Consider the following 22811-nt stretch of genomic DNA (forward strand, 5'->3'; position numbering starts at 1 on the left):
TACACCAGTCACCTATTCTGTGACCATCTACATCTGTCTGATCCAGCCAGCTAGCTTGAAACTTAGCTGAACCATGTGGCATTATGCTCTGATGTTACACTTCTATACTGCATAAATATTTTACCTGCAAACAGGAAAACACATATAATATTATGTCACACTTTTTTATGCAATGCTACAAAGCACTAATAATAAGAGGTAGACTGGTTCAATTAAAATTAGGCATTGGTAAGATAACATTTTTCAAGGTGGGTGACATGTATGAAATAAACTTATTTGTAGATTTTTCCTATTTCAAAGTGCTACTATTGTGCACACAAAAGTACAAAGAGCACCAACATGAACTGGTCCCTCAGTTATTCTTCATTGGGACAAGACTTTGAACTCTGAATAGTGATGACAATCCAAAAGTGCTTACAGTGCCAATAAAGTTTGTTAAAAATTGATGTCTGTAATTTTGAAACAACTAAGTGAACAAATGACAAATGATGATCCATTATTCAGCAGTTACACTAATTGTACTTACCAGTTTGTTATTTACTTGACCCAGGAAATTACTGTCCCTGTTACGTCCATCAGCACAAAGTTGATCACAGCCTTAGCAACATTTTTTTGGTTTATTCTAAATAATTTTAAATTTAAAAAAAAATAGAATTATAGGGATTTTAGGGCATTTGTAAACTATATAGGGAAATATAGGAGGACTGAGAAAATATAGGAAATATAGGAAATATAGGGACGCTTGAATCCCTGCCATACCAATCCAGTGGTATAATGAGTGAGAGTGTTGCCTAGAACACTGCAGGGAAATCTGGAGTAGTCAGGAGCGCTGGAGAGAGAGTTTCTACGGCATCCGCCCTTCTACCAAGTCAGACAAGTCAAGTAAGTGCTACTGTCTGTCTCATGTGTAGAGAGGGGACACCAAATTGCGAAGTGTCCAAAATTTAAGTGAAGCTCAATCGAAGAACGATGGCAAAATGTTAGAGAGCATCGCCTGTGCTTTAACGGTTTTAAACCAGCAAACAGTTTTCACTTCGCCTCAGTTTGTCGCCGTCCCCGGTGTAGTGTTGAAGGGTGTGGTCAACGTCATCACATTATGCTTCATGGTGAAAATGGCAGGGGTCCGGAAATGCAGTTACCTACTACCATCAGTGGATTTGTTGCATCCGAGAATGCCGGAGTTCGACAGACGCTGTTGCAGACTGCAAAGGCCACGTTGGTTGGAGGTGGAGACCAGAGAGTGCCTGTTCGAGTCCTTCTTGACTCAGGAAGTCAAAGATCTTACATCACAAAGAAGGAGGCAGAATCGCTAGCTTTACAAGGACCCACTGAAGTCCTTAGTATGTCCATGTTGGGAGGAGAATCAAGTCAGACGAAGAGAATGAAGAGAGTAAGCTTCTTCCTCACCTCTGTTCAAGGAACTGATTTGAAATCAGTAGAGATGGAAGCCCTTACCATAGACAGGATTTGTATGCCGCTCGACCCAGTAGAGCTCAACCTGGAGAAATATCTTCATTTGAGGAATCTCATGCTTGCAGACCTGTATCCCCGCGGTTCAGTGGACATATATGTCTTGATAGAAGCAGACTTCTACTTCTCATTTGTAACTGGTAACTGTGTGAAAGGAGAAACGTTAAATTCTCCTACTGCAGTTGAGTCCACATTTGGATGGATTGTGTCAGGACCCATCGAGGGTCAGCTCTCCAAAAGCTCTATGTCAGTGCTGTCAACGGTATGCATAGACCCAGAGTAGTGTAGCACGCTTGTAGGGGCGGTAGCCAATCAGCGTGCAGGAAAAAATGACGTGGCACTCTCTCGACCAATCAGATGGCAGCATTTGGTGACGAATTAAAAAGTGGGCGAAGTTTGAAAAAAATTGATGACGTCACACATCCGGTGTTGTCCAAATAAGGCAAAACGGGAAGTGACGCGTAGTGTGGCGCTGTTGACATGTAGCGGCAAATGAGTTATGATGGTGTATGAGAAATGAATTTAATGGATGGGTCATGATTCAAAAGGACCAATGAGCAGCGTGCTAAAAATGGCGTGGTTGGGGTTTCGGCTGGTGTGCAAAGGCTGGTTGATTTTGTGGGTTTGGGCGCCAAGGTCAGGTTGATTTGGGGGTGCGCTCGCGCGTTAAAAATGGTGTGGTTAGGGTTCTGCGCGTGCGCGTTAAGGTCTCAATTGACACAATCAAATGTGAATAAATTTATTATAAAGTAACAAATGTGAAATAATGTTTTTTACATTTGAGAAACTTCGGATCATTGTCCGTTGATCAGGTGGGCTTCGGCGAGGCCTCGGGGTGGTTCGTCGATCCATTGAAAAAACTTGCAGGTGCGCTTTGGGCACTTGAGATAGAGTCGGCCTGGGTTATTGACCGAGTGGGAGGTGGCCAATACCAGGGACTTGTTGCACAGACAACGGAAACGGGCTGGGTCTATTTTCTTGTAGCAGGGGTGGGTCTGTTCGGCGACGCGTTGCAAGTAGGCGCTCACTTCACTGGCTCCACAGATCACATAACACTTGGTGAGGAATCTGGAAGAGGGGCACCGGTAATACTCCCAGATACGACCGTCGGGGGTTTGCACACTCCCGAATTGCATGGGTGCCCAACAACGCGGGCAGGTGTGATCTTGTTTTTTCAGTTGGTCCAAGAACTGATCGGGGTTAAACTCCTCCAACACTTGCACTTCGGTGAATTCCCCTTTGCTGTCCACTTCTGGTGGCACTTCTATGAGGTTGTCTTTCTTGAACTTGTCGAGTCCTACTAATGACATGAGTCTGCCTTGAATGGTGGGTGGATGTGAGTCTATGAGGAAATGAAAAAGAGGTAGTATCCCAATTCAGTGTTTTCTCGTAGCAGTCTTTCCAGGATGTGCGTGGTTTTTCGCGCATTTTTGGGAGTCGGTCTTTGTCTTTGCCAGTAATGGTTACGTTTCATTTCAATTTTGACTTCTTGTCGTTTCTTTGAGAAGGCACTCCATGGTTCGGAGAAGCCTTTGAGAGATACTGTGGTCCAACTCACGGAGTCTGGCGTGATCTCTTTGAGGAGTACGCGTTTTTTGAAACGTACACGAGAGCGTGTTTTGAAGAGCCATCGGTCTAACGTATATTGTAGTTTACCTTCTTCTCTCTTGGGGATATCCAGTTTCAGTTCTTGCGAGCGGCTTTGTCTTTGGTGGCTTTTTTTTTCTTGTCGGGATACTTGGCGGGGGAATAAGCTCCGTAGTCGATGTGACTGTCTGGTCCGAATTTACCGGACGGATCATTCGGGTCGATATGGGGTACCTCTTTGGGTTGACCGAGGGAATTCATGACACCTACGAGACGGGTCATGCGTTTGAGTGTCTCCATGGAATAATGTGTGATTGAAATTGCGTGGATCGATTATATGCGTCTTTCGAGGACCAATCAGAGACATGTCATACTCTGGCTCCTGATTGGTTGTGAAAAATAACGCGTGGTCAGTAAACGTACTCAGTGGAGATGCGGCTCGGCTATAAAAGGCGCGCGCGTACGCTGCATTCGTCATTTGTGCAGTGATGACTCGTCAACCCAGAGTTTTGAATGAGAGACGTGAAAGAGATTATTGAAGATCTGAGAAAAGAATTGAACCTATGTTCTGAGCGTTTGGAAAGAGGCGAAGAAGAAGGCGAAAGACCGTTGTCTCATAAGATATTTGACTTGGAGTTTCGTATCGTCTCTCCTTTGTACTATAGGCTTCAGAGGCACTTGATTGACTGAGGTACACGAAGTCACCATCCTCATTTGCTAGATTTGGAGATCACGAAGCGCTTGGATCGAGAAGGAAAGACGTTTAACGATTACATAGTACTTTGGTCAAAATGACTTACTACAGCAACTCTAACCAGATTCAGGAACTAGTGATGCAGATTGTGGAAGAGAAGGTGAAACCCTTGAACGCTCTCGAGACTATGTCAGACGTGACAGTGTACATTTTTGACAATCCTTTTGAACCGTTAGGGAGATTACCCGAGGGTACATGGCATTTTGATACGTTGATGAGGCGTCGCCCGGACTGGGGTTGTACGATTCTGGAGTTGATGAAGAAGAATGAACAAGTGTATCTGTTCTGTGGTGAGTGGTGTCGTGTGCTGTATAGACCAAGCCTGAACGATTTTCGCTTTGTTCATAGTCGGGATCCCATCATGGATGCTAATCGCACCTGTTTGATTGCCACCCACAACATCACGTACATGATGCGTGAAGCCATCCGTGATCTATTTGAACCCTTGCGGTTCGGCAGGGCCGTGGCACGACGGGTGATGGGGGAAGACGAGAGTCCCAGAGTGAAGTCTTTGCTGACCTTCAACACGACTAATTACAGGGAGATATGTCTTAAGATGGAACGGCTGATGAATGATGTCATGCATCAACGTAATTTGTGGAAGGATCGGTTTTTCTTTTATGCCATTAACGCGGATGAGAACGATCTGTGTGGTGCCTATAAAGAAGAGATGCGTCGGGCGTTTTATGTGAACGGAGACAAAGAGGAAGCTATGATATATAAGATATATAAGATATGATGAGGGGTATTTGAAAGATTTTAAGAACATGGAAATGACGGACGAAGTGTATACTCAGTAGGTCTTTCGCCTTTCAAAAATAGCCCAATCAGACACGATGTTTGTACCTATATAAGAAGTTGAAATAAAATTGGGTTGAGTCATTTTTGCCATCATGTCTCATGCATTGAGTTGGTTGTTGTCGAGAGTGTGTGCGAACAAGCCCGATCGGTGGAGTTGGTACACGCTGTGTTCCAAGTGCGAGAGAGTCTATGCGAGATACGGCCATGGTAGTCCCATTCCCGATTATTTCAGCGATTCACCCCAGGAGGTGTTAGACGACACGAATGTCGAGGTCAACGTGATACATTTTGTCGTTTATATCTTGTGGTTGAAACAGCAACCCGATTCATTTAAGAAGTATCTCGACGTCCGGGAGCAACGCTGTGAGTTGTGGAGAGAGTGCGTTTACAAACTTTGGCGCTTATGAAGAAGAATTCTAAGGGAAAAAAAGCTTTCGACCGGGACGTTATTGGCGCGGTATCGGGATCCTTTGAAACCCGGTAGTCTGGGTGGCCTGACGCGATTTGCTAAGGCCAATAAGATTTCCGTCCGACGAGCTCGCGAGGTCTTGCAACGCGATTTGGGGTACACGTTGCACAAACCCAGACGTCGTCGGTTTCCCACGGCACCCGTGATGGTGTTTGGAATCGACGAGCAATGGACGGCCGATTTGATCGAAGTGGTCAATATCGCCAAGTACAATCGAGGGTATCGTTATCTCCTGACGGTGGTGGACGTGTTTTCCAAGCACGCCTGGGTCCAACCCGTGAAAAACAAGACGGGAAAAGCGGTGACGGAGGCGATGGCCAAGATCTTGAAAGGCGGAAGAAAACCCATCAATCTTCAGACGGACGATGGGAAGGAATTCTACAACAAGACGTTTCAGGCTTTGATGAAACAGAAGGGCATTCATCATTTTTCGACCAGTGGGGATACGAAAGCCAGTGTGGTGGAACGGTTCAATCGGACCTTGAAACAACGTTTGTACCAGTACTTTACCGTGCAGAATACGTTGAACTTTGTGCCCGTGTTGCAAGATCTGGTCAAAGGGTACAACCGATCGTATCATCGTAGTATCAAGATGGCTCCCGATCAAGTGACGTCGGCCAATAGCGAGGACGTGTGGGAGACTCTTTACGGTCAAAAGGGCAAATTCAAGAAACCTCAACTCAAAGTCGGGGATCGCGTGAGACTGAAAAAGAAGTTCAGGCGGTTCAAGAAAGGGTATCTACCCGGTTGGACCGAAGAGGTGTTTGTGGTGCGAGGGGTGCGTTCGGGCAAAGTTCCCACGTACAAGGTGGAAGAATGGGATGGCACGGCGGTCGAGGGAACGTTTTACGCGCAAGATTTGCAGAAAGTGACCGTGGAAGACGACGATCTGTTCCGTATCGACAAGATCGTCAAACGGAAAGGGGATAAAGTCTTGGTACGTTGGAAAGGTTGGCCAGTCAAGTACGACAGTTGGTTGGAGAAAAAGGACGTGTTCAAAAAGACAAAATGAAAGAGTTGTACGTGCAGTTGATGAGCAATGCCAGCACGGCGGAGTTCCCAGACAACAAGGCCAACAGTTTCAAGAATCGTCTACCTTATCCCCTCACGTTCGATGACAAGGAGTAGAAAGTGGGGTTGGCTAGCATTTCTTACCCGATACCCCCTGCACGACCGCATCAAGCACTCACTCATCGAACGCACAACTTTGACGATGACGGTATGTTGTGTCGATTCGAGTGGACCATTGAAACGTTTTTGAGGACATCCGATGGTTCGTGGGTCCCGTCGCGTTACCGTGTGTCATTTCACGTCACCGGGAAGGAACTCCACCAAGACAGATACAAAGTGACGAGTGGTAAATCTCTCATGCAATACATCATCAATCGTTTTCATGATCGCTTGACCCAGTATATGGATCACGAAGGTGAAAGTCTACGATCTCCGGACGGAAAAAATACTACCCCGTGTTCAAATGGCAAGGGAATGATTTGATTCTGGATAACACCGACACGTTCCTCGATGAATCCGGAGACAGACGGCGTCCCAAAGTGTTTTTTGGTCCTAAACTGGTCAAGACGATGGGCTGGATTAACGAGGAATCGTATTACTCTGTTCACATGACTACTAATATGGTGAAAATGTTCCAAAACGACCTCGTGCCCAGTGGTTTCAAGAAAGATTGGACCAACGATGACGTCACTCGCACCAATGATTTTTGGAATTTGTGGAGCGATGGGGTGTTACAACTCAGTTCCTATTGCAACTGGCGCTTCAGTTATCTGGACGAGGAATATGCGAAGGTCTACCAGGGTGGCAGCGTCGCTCCAGACATTCCTCCTCCTCGTAGTCCCATGTACCTGTATTCGAATGTAGGACGTAGCACGATCACGGGGAATCGAGTGACGGACCTATTGAGAGAAGTACCTCACGACCCCGCCAAGATGAACTACGAACCTTCTCAGATTCAATATAAACCTGTGCGCAGCAATCGTCTGGATATAGTGGAGATGCAATTGGCCGAGAACGACGGAAAACTGGTGGACTTTGCCTCCGGAGTGACATCGGTGACATTACACTTTAAGGATAAATGAGACTCGGAGTGACTTTTACGTGCAGTTGATGAGTAGTGCCAGCACGTCGGAGTTCCCAGACAACAAGGCCAACAGTTTCAAAAATCGTTTACCGTATCCGTTACAGTTGAGAGGATCGGGATGGAAAGTGGGTATAAGCGACATCTCTTTTCCGTCCGCTCTTCGAAAACTGGATTTGAAAGATTCTCTTCTGTTTCGAATGGCTTGGATCGAGTTGATCACACCACAACTCAACCTCTACGCGGACGAAGTGATAGAGATTAAAGAAAGGGATTTGGAATTCACACCTAGGACTGGTACAGAGTTCATGAACATGATACGAGATCGATACATGTCTGTTAGGGATCAAACGGCGTACGACTTGCAAATGTTCAAGAAAAAGAGCAAACCCGACGATCCCACCGAAATGCTGTACACGATCATGCATCGTGCCGAGAATGGACAATGCGTCATCGACAACTCGAGAACGTGCACCACCATCGATATCAATAGTTCCAAAAGGTATCCAAAGATGTCCATCGGCATCGATTTGGCCAAGAGGATGAAATGGATCAAGATGGGAACGTTACAAAACGGACAACCGGGTTACGTCTTGGGGCCCAATTTAAGAAAAGAATTTCCCACGGAAATCGTACCCACTGCAGTCGACTTGATCATGCCCAAGAATAATGGGGACGTGTAGTATATTAGGACAGCGATCGTACATGTCAAAGTATACATCCGGGAGAGTGTGAGCGCGGGAAGAGAAGTGTTGAAACGTGTACTGTGTGTACTGTTGTCATTCGCCTTCGTGACTGCCTTTTGTGGCTTATTTTTGCTGTTCGACACTACAAATTGGCGACGAGGATGTCGAATTCAGTAGAAAGAGCGCTTCCGCCTTTAGATTTAACAGGTTCTTCCTCTCAGGTCGCAGAACGATGGCGACAGTGGAAACGATCGTATCAGTATTACATCGATGGCAAGGGAATCACGAATCCTTCTCGGGAAAAGGCTCAGTTACTTCATTTAGCGGGTATGGAAGTACAAGATATTTACGAAGATCTTCCAGATCCTGGACCACTGAATGCTGACCTGGATAATGAGTATGTGGTGTGTCTGCGAAAGTTGGATGCTCATTTCCGAGCCGAGCAAAATGTACCGTACGAGCGTCATGTCTTTCGTCAACTTACGCCGACAAAGGGAGAGACCGCTGACAAGTTCATGGTTCGTTTACGTAAACAAGCTCGTCATTGTAATTTTGGTACAACTTTGGAGGAAAATTTGCGGGACCAATTGATTGAAAAGTTGCCTGATGTTGAGCTTAAGAAGAAGCTATTGGAAGTCAATAACATTACTCTGGAAGCTGCAATGGATAAAGTTCGAAAGTGGGAAACCTCACGCGAGCAGGCAAGTCAAATGGTCACGCCAAGCCAAGAACCTGGAGCAGGCGCTAATGCAGTTGAAGAAAGTCCTGGGCGTGGAACCAAAGGAAAAAGTGTTTGTTTCAACTGTGGTAAAGAAGGTCACTTTGCTCAGAGTAAAAGTTGTCCAGCCCGAGGTCGCAAGTGCAGCAAGTGTGGTAAATATGGTCATTATGCTAGCTGTTGCAAAGGGGGAAGGAACTTTAAGTCTGGAAAACAAGGCACCACCCAACAACGAGGAGGCAGACAGCAGCGCCATGGTAAGGGGAGACAGGCCAATCAAGTTGAGGATCGTTGTAATCAGTCAGGTGAGGATGACACATTTGCTTTTACTATAGAGGAACAGACATGTGCTATGTCAAATTCCGCTGAGCCAGTGATCTCAGTGAAGATTGGTGGAATCAGCAGAGATGTGTTAATTGATTCAGGTTCTGCAAGTAACCTTATCAGTAAAGATACACTGCAGGAACTAACGTATCAGGGGCTCAAGATTGAATTAAAACCTTGCACGAAGAGATTGTATGCTTATGGGGGTCGAGAGCTTGGAGTTGAAGGCCAGTTTCAGTCAGAAGTTTCCGTATCGAAAGCAAAGGTTGTGGCAAATTTCATTATTGTTGAATCCGGGCGTTGTTTGCTAGGATATTCGACTGCCACAGATCTTGGAATCCTTCGTGTGGACCCCACGGGAACTCTCGGGACAGCAGACTGTAACACTGTTGATGATACCTTTGTGGGAGAACTCGAAGCAAAATACCCCAGTGTGTTCCAGGGAATTGGAAAGCTCAAAGATTATCAGTTGAAGCTACACGTTGATCCCAGTGTAACTCCAGTCGTTCAGAAAATGCGACGAGTACCTTTTTCTGTAAAGGACAAAGTAACCGCCAAGGTTAATGAACTCCTTTACAAGGGCATAATTGAGAAAGTCGAGGGGCCTACGGTGTGGGTAAGCCCAGTGGTTGTCGCTCCTAAACCGTCAGGGGACATAAGGTTATGTGTCGATATGCGGAGAGCCAACGAGGCCATTATCCGGGAAAGACTGCCCATACCAACCATAGATGAAGTCCTTGAAAGCCTTAATGGGAGTGGTGTTTTCTCGAAGTTAGATTTAAGGTGGGGTTTTCACCAAATCGAGCTGGATCCTGAGTCAAGGGATATCACTGCTTTTGCCACCCATGATGGTATATTCCGCTACAAGCGTTTGAGTTTTGGTGTAAATGCCGCACCAGAGAAGTACCAGCATATCATCACCCAGTCAATGGCAGGTCTACAAGGAGTGGCAAACATAGCAGATGATCTTATCGTTCATGGTCGAGATACTGAGGAACATGACAAGAACTTACAAAGTGTGTTGCAACGCCTTAGTGAGAAGCAGCTGACTTTGAATGCTGAGAAGTGCACCTTCCGAATGACTAAAGTGGTATTCATGGGTCTTTTGCTTAGCAAGCATGGAGTTGGCCCAACTGAGGAAAAAGTCAGAGCCATTGCAGAAGCAAGTCAGCCTCAGACACCTTCAGAAGTCCGTAGCTTCTTAGGACTCGTTGGATTTAGTGCCAGGTTTATACCTGATTTTGCTACCACTGCTGATCCCCTCAGAAAACTTGCAAGAAAAGGAGAACCGTTCGTGTGGGGCGAGGAGCAGGAGCAGTCATTTCAGAGATTGAAGAGTCAAGTTGCAAGTGCACCAGTCTTAGCTTACTTCGATAAGGACATCCCCACCCGTGCTATTGCTGACGCAAGTCCAGTTGGCCTTGGCGCTGTGCTGGTGCAAGAAAAGAATGGGGAAAGTCGTGCCGTCTGTTATGCCAGTCGTAGTTTGAGTCAAGTGGAGCGTCGTTATAGTCAGACAGAGAAGGAAGCACTAGCCTTAGTCTGGGCGTGTGAACGCTTCCACCTCTACTTGTACGGGCTCCCACAGTTTGATCTGGTGACAGACCACGAAGCACTTAAAGTCATCTACTCGAGGAAGTCTAAACCTTCAGCCAGAATAGAGCGCTGGGTTCTGCGTTTACAACCATACAACTATCAAGTTTGTTATGTGCCTTCACGAAAAAACATCGCAGATGCCCTTTCTCGACTGACTAAGATACCTGCTTCGGATCAGTCCCTGGAGGATGATGGATACATACGCATGATAGCTCTACATGCTGTCCCTGTTGCATTGAGAATCAATGAGATTGAACGAGTCTCAGCCCAAGACTCAGAGTTGCAAGCAGTCAGGAATTGCCTCATCGAAGGAAAATGGGACCATGCTCCAAAGCAGTATTTGCCAGTGCGCAATGAGTTGACTTTTATCGGTCATGTGATTCTACGGGCAACAAGAATTGTTATACCCCAAGAACTTCGCAAGAGAGTTGTCAGTTTGGCACACGAGGGGCACCAGGGAGTCGTAAAGACAAAGGAGAGACTTAGAACAAAGGTCTGGTGGCCTGCTATGGATCGTGATGCCGAGAGAAGATGTGCAGAGTGTTACGGGTGCCAGATGGTTACCAAGAACGTTCCACCCCCACCATTGAAGTCAACACCATTACCCAACCAGCCATGGGAAGAAGTAGCTGTGGATCTAATGGGTCCGTTACCTTCTGGAGAACACTTGTTAGTTCTCGTTGATTATTACAGCCGGTGGATGGAAGTTGATGTTATCCGAACAACCTCCAGCAAAACCATCGTTCATTGCTTGGATGCCCAATTTGCAAGACATGGACTACCTAAAGGTCTGCGTACCGACAATGGCTCAAATCTTGTGTCTAAAGAGATAGAAGATTATCTGAATGAAATGGGGATTGAACACCGTTACACGACACCTCTATGGCCAAGAGCTAATGGCGAAGTAGAGAGGCAGAACAGGTCGCTTCTAAAGTCCATGAGAGCAGCCCATGCAGAAGGAAAGAATTGGAGAGAGGAGCTAAACAGGTTTCTTTTGGCGTACAGGTCCACGCCACATTCAACTACAGGAAAGAGTCCTGCCGAGTTACTGTTTAGAAGAAAGCTGACAACTAAAATGCCTGAGCTAGTCAATGTTGAAGAGGAGGAAGTAGAAGTAAGCGACCAAGCCGTCCGTGATCGGGACACCCAGAGAAAGCAGTTTAACAAGGACTATGTTGACAAGAGGTTCCACGCCAGAGACCGAAATGTGAGAGAGGGGGACAGTGTTCTGCTTGAGAAGAAGAAAGAAAATAAGCTGTCACCCTGCTATGAGAAGGAACCATATCAGGTGATATCTCGTTATGGGGACCAGGTGGTGTTGCGATCACCACAAGGTGTTCAGTACAAACGCAATCTTCAGCATATTAAGCCCTTCAATATGCCAGATCCAAAAGAACAGGAAACGCAGCTACAGGATGCTGAACCACGGACTGAACCTAAGCCATTTGAGACGCCACCTATGGCAGAGGATCAAGTACCGCCGCTGAATCACCACCAGAAGATGTACCTTCTGCTGTACCTACAGCTGAGCAGCCTGTGAGGAGATCCGGCAGAATTACGAACCGTCCGAAGGCTCTGAGTGACTATGTTCTGTACTAAAACTAGAGACATTTGCATTGTCATATTATTGTTCGCTGTTATTGCACGAGTGACATTGAAACGTTGTTATATGAACTGAACTGCAAAGGCTATGTTTATGCCTAGTGTGACTTTTGTCTTGAACATTTGGATTTGAACTGAACTTTTACAATGTATAAACAAATTGGAAGTTTGTAATGTTTCTGTTTTTCGAGGTTAACTATCTAAGCGAAGAAAGAGAGGGAATGTAGTATATTAGGACAACGGTCGTACATGTCAAAGTATACATCCGGGAGAGTGTGAGCGCGGGAAGAGAAGTGTTGAAACGTGTACTGTGTGTACTGTTGTCATTCGCCTTCGTGGCTGCCTTTTGTGGCTTATTTTTGCTGTTCGACACTACAGGACGAGATTTTTTACAAGATCGACCCGGACGCATTACATCTGAGTGCTTTCATCAATTGGGTTTTCATGGACCTGGATCGTAGTTACGAAGAAGCGTTTGGTCACAATCGTCGTTCTTTGTTCGTGTATTCGAATGTGGGACACAGTATGGTGACGGGAAATCAAGTCACGGATCTGTTGTGACAAGTTCATTACGATCGGGATGTCGTCAACGTTCAACCTAGACACGTCCTATATCTACCGGTGCACACCGCCACAGTGGACATTGTAGAGACACAAGTGTCGGAGAACGGCGGGAAAGTGGTGAACTTTGCTTCGGGTGTGACCACCATCACGTTACATTTCGTTAGAAAAGATGAGTGATTTTTATGTGAGCTTACCGAGTCACAGCAACAAGAGCGAATTTCTGGAGAACACGGCGAACCATTTCAAGATCAGGTTACCTAACCCCATATGTCTGGAAGGACAAGGATGGAGAGTGGGAATGAGTAGCATCTCTTTACCCGACGCCCAAGTTTCGATTCCTTCCTTTACGAATGAAAAGACTGATAAGAAAGTCATCTTGGCCTATTACGCATGGAGACGTATTGAACATCAGACTTCAGACGGTTATACGTTTGGAGAAGCTTACTTTGACACTGATGACCTCAAAGATGTGTTCCACAAAGTGACTGGTGTTGGATTCATGAAATCCATGATAGCCTATTTCGAGCGACAACGCATGTACAAAAATTCTGGTCCCAAATTTGGAGCCGAATACGTCACCGGTGGTAAAAGAACCTACGTCAAGTTGAAGTGGGAAGGTGAAGAATTGGTCACTGACAAAAAAGACATTTGAGATGTAGATCGCGACGTTTCGACTGCTTACTGCTAGTCTTCTTCAGGCGATAAGGTCGACTGATTGCACGGTATCATTTATATCACAAAGGTTGGCTGTGATTGGTGCATTTCGATCCTCCTATTGTTCCATTGTTCCGGCGAGTAGCTGTTCCCTCAGTGGTCCGCTGTTGCACCGTTCTCCTGTTGTTGTGTTTCTTGATCGTGGGTATCCATGCTTCAGGAATTTCAATTCCACTGTCCCTGTTGATGTTGTTAGGGTGAAGTCTTATGTGAATAGCTTCCTTGACCCTACGTGTGTACCAGTGAGGATCTCGATCAATAGACTTGACCTCATTCCAGATAGGATAGTGGCCGGTCTCGTGGGTGTGTTCAGAAACGGCGGAGGTCTGGGTACGGGCGAGTCGTATATCCCTGTCGTGTTCTTTGATCCTCTCCTGCACAGATCTCCCTGTTTCCCCGATGTAGACTTCCCCGATAAAGCTATTCACATAAGACTTCACCCTAACAACATCAACAGGGATAGTGGAATTGAAATTCCTGAAGCATGGATACCCACGATCAAGAAACACAACAACAGGAGAACGGTACAACAGCGGACCACTGAGGGAACAGCTACTCGCCGGAACAATGGAACAATAGGATTGAAATGCACCAATCACAGCCGACCTTTGTGATATAAATGATACCGTGCAATCAGTCGACCTTATCGCCTGAAGAAGGCTAGCAGTAAGCAGTCGAAACGTCGCGATCTACATCTCAAGTGACCACATCGTGAGGCAAACGATAATACACTTTATTATTGCATCTACCACGATGAATAACAACAACCTTTTCCTCGACATTAACAAAGACATTATGCAAATTTCTTTCTCCAACATTCCGGCTTTACATTTCAACGTTGACTTAGCTGTGAAAATGGGCTGGCTCAAACAAAATGAAACGACCAAGTTATACGAACTGGAACCTAACATACAGACCGAATTTTTTGACGATAAAATTCCCAACAGTCGTGTCCTCGATGACGTACATGACAAGGACGGAAAACCTGTTTTTTGGATGGTCAGCGAGTGTGGATATTTAAAACTCAGCATCTATTGCAATTGGCGTTTTCTGAACCTGAACAAGGCTTTTGAAGCCGTGGTGGGGAGTAGTTCGCGTTCCTTGTTCGTCTACTCCGACGTGGGAGGAAGTAGTGTGATAGGGAATCAAGTCACGGATTTACTGAGAGAAGTCAACTTGATTCGAAGAGGAGCTGGTGTTCAGTACTTCGAACCTCTTCACATTCAATATATTCAAGTGCGCAAAGAAGTGCTAGACATTATAGAAGTGCAAGTGGCAGAGACAACTGGTGAACTGGTGAAATTTGGATCTGGCAATACCATCGTGACCTTACACTTTAAGAAATGATCGGAGGAGCCCTAGTACGATTTCAGCCCGACAAACCTAAGCAGTCTGGGGACGGATTCGGGCAGACTTGGGCAGACATCAAGACCCGAGGTCCTACCATTCTCAAGGACGTTCTGACCAAGACGGCCATGGAGGGTCTGAAAGGTTTAAATGCGGGTGGCAAAGGAGGAAAGCCCAATTGGAAAGGTGGACTGGCTGGAGTCAAGCGAGGAGCGACACGAGCCGTCAAACGTAAAGCGACGCAAGAGATCAAACGAGCGTTGGCCAAAAAAGTGAGAAAAGACTTGTTTGGACTATGATTCCCATCTACTCGAGACGTGTGAGACGTGTCCCTGGACGACGCACGTATAAAGGTGGTACGATATTCCCCACCCGATCACAACTTCCTGACTATCGTTGGGTACAGTCTGCACTGAGAAGGAAACGACGACGTAGATGATGACGGACATGGTGGCTCATGCCCGGTCGGCGGGGGTATGAAACCCCCGCCTGGACATGTTCAATGTCACTCCCACTGATCTCAGCATGTCCTCTCGACGTGTGGTGAGAATCAATCCGTTCAATACGGGGATCAACCCCATGACCTTCCAAGTGGATCCGCAAGAAGACTTTATCGACTTGAACGAAAGTTTCTTCGAAGTGGAATGGACCGTTAAGAAAAGTGACAATACCAATCTGGCGCAAGCGGATGTCATCGGGCTCGCCAACAATCTGGCACACAGCCTCTTCAAACAGATCAATGTGAGATTGAATGGCACTCTCACCAGTCCACAGACTGATACTTACCACTACAAAGCCTACATCGAGACGCTGTTGAACCACGACCGAGACGACAGTGAAACGATTCTGACACCCAACGGTTGGTACAATTGTCTCGATGTACCCAGTCGTGGAGAGGCAGATGTAATGACAGCCAATAAGTTGGATACGACTCACGACGATTACAAAGCTCTGCCTCAAGATCTCAAGAATATGGTACAGAACAGAATCCAGTTTCTAGGTGGAAAGAGTGTGACTTTGAGGTTCAAACCTTACCTGGAGGTGTTTCATCTTAGCAAGTTACGGGTACCTGGCGTACAGATCCAGATGGACATGTACTTCAATGTCCCACAGATGTGGACCATCCAATGGGCTGGTACCGATACTCTCAGACTGACTGAAGCCGACGTGAAAGTGAGATTGTTCCTGTCCCAAGTGAGAGTGACTCCCTCAGTGTACCGAGAAATCATGTCCGACATGAATGGTGGAAAAGTGGTCACTTACCCCACGGTGAGAGGTGAAATTCGCACCTATTCTCACGCCAATGACAATCGTCACTTTGAGTGCAGCAATCCTTTCCACAACCAGCTGCCTAATCGGTTGGTGGTGGTGTTAATGAAACAAACAGTCTTCAATGGAACTGTGGCGGTCAATCCGATCACTTTTGGAAGATTCAATATCTCTTCCATCAAACAATTGGCGAGAGGTGACGAGTACCCCTACGAGACATTGGAACTCCAACACGATGGGGACAGTAAAGATCAGAGAGGCTACTACAGATTCCTTCAAGCCTCAGGAGCTTTGTGTCGGGGAAAAGGAAACATGGTTTGAAAAGAGGACTGATGGCACGGCAAGAGATGCAACTTGTTTGTATTTGATAACACGGCCAACGGATGTTTGGACAGTCCAGTGTTGAACCCCAAGCAGACCGGTGAGCTGCGTCTGGTGATCGATTTCGGAAACAACCCAGGAGCAAACCTGACCACTTGTTCTACGACGAATTCGAGAACTTGCTGGAGATCAAAGAGAACCGAGTCGTCGTCTACGACGTGTACCAGTGAACAGAAAATGGAGAAAGTAGCCCTGAATAATTTACAATTGGATCATTTGGCGCATCCGACACTCTTTCGCGTCTTTTACGGCACGGTACCTTGCGATCGGCTTCCCAAGACACTGCCTCAGGAAGGACCGACCGCTTACATCATGACCACGGACCCTCACGATAAACCTGGCATGCATTGGATTGCTTTGTGGGCCGATAAGGACAAGTGTGAGATCCTGGACAGTTACGGTCTCCCGTTGGAGGTGTACGGAACCGCCGAACCGCTCCGAGAATGGTTGGACCGTCATTTCAAGTACCAGATTGTCAACGGCAAGAGTTTACAGTCACTCTTCAGTCAAAGTTTCGGCGACTACGCCTTGATGTTCCTGATGAACCGAGCCGAAGGTCGTGACATGAACGCGTTTTTGAATCGTTTTAAGAAAAACGACTTTGTAGAGAATGATCATAAAGTAGGACAGATGTTAAAACGTTTGGTCGTGGACGAGTTGATCTGGCGCAAGATTTGTAAAACCCCGTGTCACCAGGACACGCGAGGTTCCTCTAGAGGAGTGTGTCATTTGTTTAAGTAAGCTGGTTTGAATAAAAAGTGTTCAGTTGAAAAATGATGTTGCGTGGTGAGTTAGTCTGAAACATAGAACGACGTAAAGCCTTTCGATTTCACACCCCGTCGAGTCTGCTGATAGCGGGTCCCTCAGGCTGCAGCAAGACGGTGTTTACCACCAAACTGCTCTTGGAGAACGGCGACTCTTTCCAAGAACCCCCGAAGAGTATTCATTACTGTTACGGATCGTGGCTTGATGGCTTCGACGAACTCGAGAAGGGAGGGGTCAAGTTTCACGAAGGCATCCCGAACAGCGAACAGCTACCCCGATGATTCCCTCGAGGGGGTGTCTTGGTCCTGGACGATCTGATGGACGAGGGCGGGAACGACAAGCGCGTCTTGGATCTCTTCACCAAACATTCTCATCATCGGAACATCACGGTGATTTACTTGTGTCAGGATCTATTCCCCAACGGAAAATTCGCCAAGACCATTTCCCGCAACGCCCATTACATCGTGGCCTTCAAGAACCCTCGGGATCAATTGGGGATACGAAATCTATTACTGCAATCGTTTCCCACGCGATGGCCGGAGGTGTTGGACACGTTTCGAAAGGTCACCGATCGTCCTTACGGTTACATGCTATTGGATCTTCATCCAGCCAGTGTGGACGATCAACGGGTCCTCAGCCGTGTGTTAAAAGACGAAAGATTCGTACGATGCCATCAGTTCGTGCTACCACCATGTTGAGGAGCGAGTCGTCTTGGTTTCCGTTGTTCATCCACCTATGTGAAAATAGGCTCCATTACGTGATGAATCCCAGTGAAATGGACTACGAGCGGATGAAATGGGTCACATAATGTGTGACTCATCGTCAAGTACGATCCATCGTGAAAGCATATAATGGTGAAGGTTTGGAGAATTCGGTTCATACCCAAGAAGTGCTGGCGAAGAAGAAGGTAGCAAGAGAGAAGAAGCAAGAAGTAGCAAGAGATGGCATCACGCGGTGATTATAGAGCTCTGTCACGATCTCTGACCGTGGGTGTAGGCAGAAGCCCAAGGATGCCGCCGCCACCACCCGTGACAGTGGCTGCAGGTCCCACGATCGGGGTAGGTACAGCCAGCACGGGCGCAGCACACACCAATGTCACGATGGGAGTGGGTACGACACCTTTGGTCAAACAACCAAGATCGGGTCGAGGAGACCGTATTCTCAACCAAGCCCAGATGCAGCAAAAACTGGAAGAGATTTTGCGACAAAAAACGGTGGCGGGTCGTCGTATCACGACCACCAACACGATCACGGCCACCTATAAAAACGGACAACGTTCTACCGTGACAAGCAATTCGACCAGTTACGTAACTGAGAAGATGAGGACCATCATGAGAAGACGTCGTCAGAGAAAGAGACAGCAACGTGGAGAAGGTTTCCTTGACATCATATCACCTGTTCAACCCACGACCAAATCGTTGGCTCAAAGTCACTGGAGAAGACAACGTGGTGGAGATCTTGTGAGTGCCTTGTCTACACTAGCTCCCATCGGTAAAGGGGCCGTGTTGGGGTTGGTCAGAGCTTTGGGCAAACGTGCCGTGAAAACTGGAATCCGAGCTGGAACTGGGGCCGCCATGGGTGCCGCCGGGGCAGGCGTTAGCTACGGGGTCCGAAAACTCGTGAAAAAACGCAAGAAACGACGATAAAAAGATCGACCTGATGGCGAGATTACTCAATCGGATTAAGATGTTGAGGAGTGAAGTCAAGTGGTTCTCCTACTTCTTGCATCTATGCAGATCCTCTCACTCTTACTGGGATGAGACCAGCATGAATCGCCATATGGACCTGCACAAAGCAGTGAGTACTGATAGTTTAACGCGTTCCGTATTTAGTGCCAAGTGTTGCAAAGTCACTTCGTAGCCATTTGTTTGACTGAAATCTGGTCGCGCCTTTTTTTTTCATAGAGTTACTGGGATAGGCTACCCGCAGAAATACAGTTTTCTGTGATTTCGCTAGCCGTGTCGCAACATATCATTGACCGCAGAGGAAACAGATTGTTAAGAAGGCTTCTCAAAGAGATTTTAGATTATACCAAACTGAAGAGAGAATAGGGACGTGGTCACATAGAAATAACATATCTCTCTTACTATATAACGGACTACGGACCGTACATATCGCTTCCCCCCAAGATCCACGGATATTATTATTATTATGACGGCTCACACATCCGTAAAAAGAAAAAATTTCCAGGGTACAACTTTAAAGAGGCCCGGAGTAATGCAAATGATACAGGATACAAGGAATACATGATTTATGATGCGCTATTCGAATGAATAATGTAAATGATACAAGGATTTCGTGATGTAAATGATAGTGGATACAAGGATTTCAAGATGTATGATTGGATGTGTTATTAGCCAATAAAAACATTTGTGTTTGACCTCATTAAAAAAGCATTGTACGTGTCCTCAGTCAGTGTGTCCTCATGTCTTCGCAGACTCCAAGACGAAGTCGGGCACTCTCCCCACTGTCCACGCCCAGACTCAACGTTCCACGTCGCACTCGTTCTCTGGACCGAGTCCGCGACGACGACGACGACGACGACGACGAATGGATCTTCGATGACGACGATGACTGGATCTTCGATCCGGCCATCGACCAGATCTAAAACCAAAACAGCAAAAGATCACACGACCAAGCCTTCTCGGACGATGATGACACGCAATATGGCGGCGGCGGCGCCACCCATCTCCTAGACTCTGAACTGCCACCCGTAGGCGCCCCACGCAACTGGAGACGTGAACAAACGTCGATACGAAGCCACGCTCAAACAACAAAGACTAGACACAGAGAAGAACAGGAGACCGAGAAGAACATGGAAGCTTGGACTGGTACTTCTTACATATCCGGGAGCAGATGGTCTTGTGAGGAAAGCAAGAATTAAAACTGCAACTTCAGTTTATGATCGACCGATTCACAAACTTTGTTTAATTCCAACAAAGGAAGAACTAAGTAATGAAACATAAGCAACTACAAATGTCACGATAAACGCACATCGTTGCTCAATCTAATCACATAATAATGTAATAAGATTTCCGCACTGGATGGGGAGTGTTTTGCACGAACACGAAGTTATCTTAAGTCCTTGCAGGATTATGTAACGTCCCTAGGGACATACCACTATAAAAGGGATCACGCGGTTCGAATCTCGCAGAGGGAACGTTATTTCGTTAAGAGACGAAGGGAAGGGATTACAAGAATTGTAAGTAGAATTATAACATATTTTCAGTTTGTATTAGTTCAAGGTCAACTACGACAATTACGGCAGAGCCTCAAAGTAACTGTAATTTGTTTCTTTCAGCTTGACTATATACTTCTAGACAGAAGGAGTGTAAAAATAAATCCTCAAAATTCCCAGCTGTTGTGGCCTGATTCAAGTGCAAACCAGTTTGAGTTTTTGCCGACGACTTTTGTAGTCATTTTGTCAGCTTTACCAATCGTTCTAAAAGTTCGTTCAACTTCGAAGCTAAAGTCCAGGGCCGGGTTGTTCAGCAGCCGATTAACGCTTACCCAGGATTAAAACTTACCAAAGTATATTGTTTTTTCTTGTATACAAATGTTTTTCACTGCTTTTGTTTTCTGTATTTTGAGATTATTCCAACTCAAAACAGAAGGTCAAACAGTACAAACAGAAAACCTCACCACGAAGTTACAAAACTCAAAACAAAATTCTCTCTTTTCCTGGGTTTGCTTAAGGTGACCGAACACAGTTTTCGCGCGCGCACAAGGATTGCAAAAACAAACATGCCGTCAATAGAGCGATCATTTTATTTACTCAACACCCGCACTATCTGTGCTATTTTTGTCTATTATAGAACGCAGTGTATTGATGGCTTTAGTCTTTTATTACTAAGATATGTTAGAAAAGCTAACGATGCAAAGAACCCAGCAACTCTCAGCTTTTTCTGTTACCGAAAGAACCCAGTTAAATGCAGCGCATGCGCAGTTGCTCGAAAAATTGAGACTGATTGCTTTTGCAGAGACTTGCCGATTTCTAACGATTCAGTCGTTAGAATTTCAAGAAATTTAACAAAAAAATAGTTCAGAAACCACGTGAATGATCTACCACAAAAAATCTGAATTTTGACATAGGGAATTTTTAACAATACAAAACATGCAGTGAAAACGATTTACGGCGAATTACGAAAATGTTATTAGAACAGTGTTGACAGAGGGGATTTAATGTCAATTCGTAGTGGGCAAATGATGAAAAACATCTAACGACTGTTTTTTTTTTAAATAAACAAAAACCATTGTTTAAGCCTTGTTTTTAACCAGCCCTGTTGCCATGGCAACAGTACACACCTTAGCCAAAATGCGAGAATAAACCCTTCTGTGGTTAACCTTGACTCTTGCAAACTAGTGAGAAAATCACGGATAGTGCAGAGCGCAATTGATAGCTCTGGCACGGTAGTCCCATAAGTACTCACCCCTGCTCGGTTCACTTCCGGTTTGTGTCTACCTTGCTAGTCTGCTAGGGCTTTTCCCCTTTGCAGTGTGTATGTTTCAAGGTTGTATTTTCATTCAAGGTCCAAAAATTACGTAGAAATTAATTACTACTGGTGTTTTACGTTGATTTTCGTTCATTTTAAATTCAATAATACGTTGAAGCAGCAAACGTGACAATTTAGCTCTTCACGCCAACTTTGTAACTTGATACTTTTGTTTTCCTCGCAAAGGCATGTAATATGAAACCCTTGTTTTCTCCAACACACGGAAGATGTGCTTGTTTTTTGGAGATCAATGAAAGAACGTTAAATATCTGATGTAGTGATGAAGAAACGGAACAGAAACGATGTTATTTTAATAAAAATGCAAATTTTTACCGATGAACAAGAACTAATTTAATTATCAGAGTCACGAAATACCACTTTCTCTTTCTGTTGCCACCTTTGTTGTTAACAATAAAACAATTCAAAATTAACACACAACGATATTGATGGCTGAGAAGCGTTTCAACGAAAAGTATTGAAAATAAACAGCGCTACTTGGCCGATATGAATGAGTCTCCTAAAGACTGATTAAATTAATTTGCGCTTTTCATTAGGTGCCATGGAGTCTGTAGCAATATTTGAGCACTTTCCTGGTTTCTTTTGTTACAAATTTACAATTTGCGGAGTATTAAAGCCACTAACTTGGGAACTTTTTGGTCTGTCTTACAGACACAATTAAGGCAAGAAATAAACAAGCCACTAGGGAGAAGTAATACATTTGAACCCTGACAAGCACACTACTGTAGATTGAAAACAGCAGATGATATTTGTTGAACCGACCTGTGTGTAATTCTAAAAGCTACGCAGCCACAGTAACGTTTCACTTTTGCAATAAAAAGGGACAATTGGCGCTACCTGAAAAATAACTGCCGTCCTTGGTCACATGACATGACATTTAAAATACCGCGTGGATAGCCTGCAGTGCAGGCGTCTTATTGGGGCGAGTTAGCGTTACAACCTTGCGACCGCCTTTTCAGACCGCCATGTTAGACCGCCACGTTAGACGGTGGGGGATGGGGGAGGGGAAAAATGAGAAGACGCCTGCCCGAAAAGGCCGTTAAAATGCGAAACACCTCCTGATTAGTTGCGCTTCACTGCATTTCCGGAAATGAGTGGGTAACCAATCAAAATGAGGTTTTCTCGACACCGGAAGTCTCACAAGGCTACACACCTAGAGAA

General features: G+C 45.7%; 2 protein-coding genes across 2 annotated transcripts; both read left to right on the forward strand.

Moving 5' to 3' along the window:
* Positions 1 to 1096: 1096 nt before the first annotated feature.
* Positions 1097 to 1753, forward strand: LOC149111046 (uncharacterized). Its single transcript, XM_089292366.1, has one exon. The coding sequence runs from the start codon at positions 1097 to 1099 to the stop codon at positions 1751 to 1753; it is 657 nt and encodes a 218-aa protein (XP_089148492.1).
* Positions 1754 to 15219: 13466 nt separating this feature from the next.
* On the forward strand, positions 15220 to 20496 carry LOC110053765 (uncharacterized protein F54H12.2-like). Its single transcript, XM_020760042.2, has 2 exons — positions 15220 to 18936; positions 19577 to 20496. Exon 1 carries the CDS (start codon positions 15220 to 15222, stop codon positions 16312 to 16314), a length of 1095 nt encoding a protein of 364 aa, XP_020615701.2. The 3' UTR covers positions 16315 to 18936; positions 19577 to 20496.
* Positions 20497 to 22811: the final 2315 nt, after the last annotated feature.

The sequence above is a fragment of the Orbicella faveolata genome, unplaced genomic scaffold (genome assembly GCF_042242905.1).
Source record: "Orbicella faveolata isolate gen_17 unplaced genomic scaffold, um_ofav_v1 contig_24, whole genome shotgun sequence".
NCBI classification, from domain to species: Eukaryota; Metazoa; Cnidaria; class Anthozoa; order Scleractinia; family Merulinidae; genus Orbicella; species Orbicella faveolata.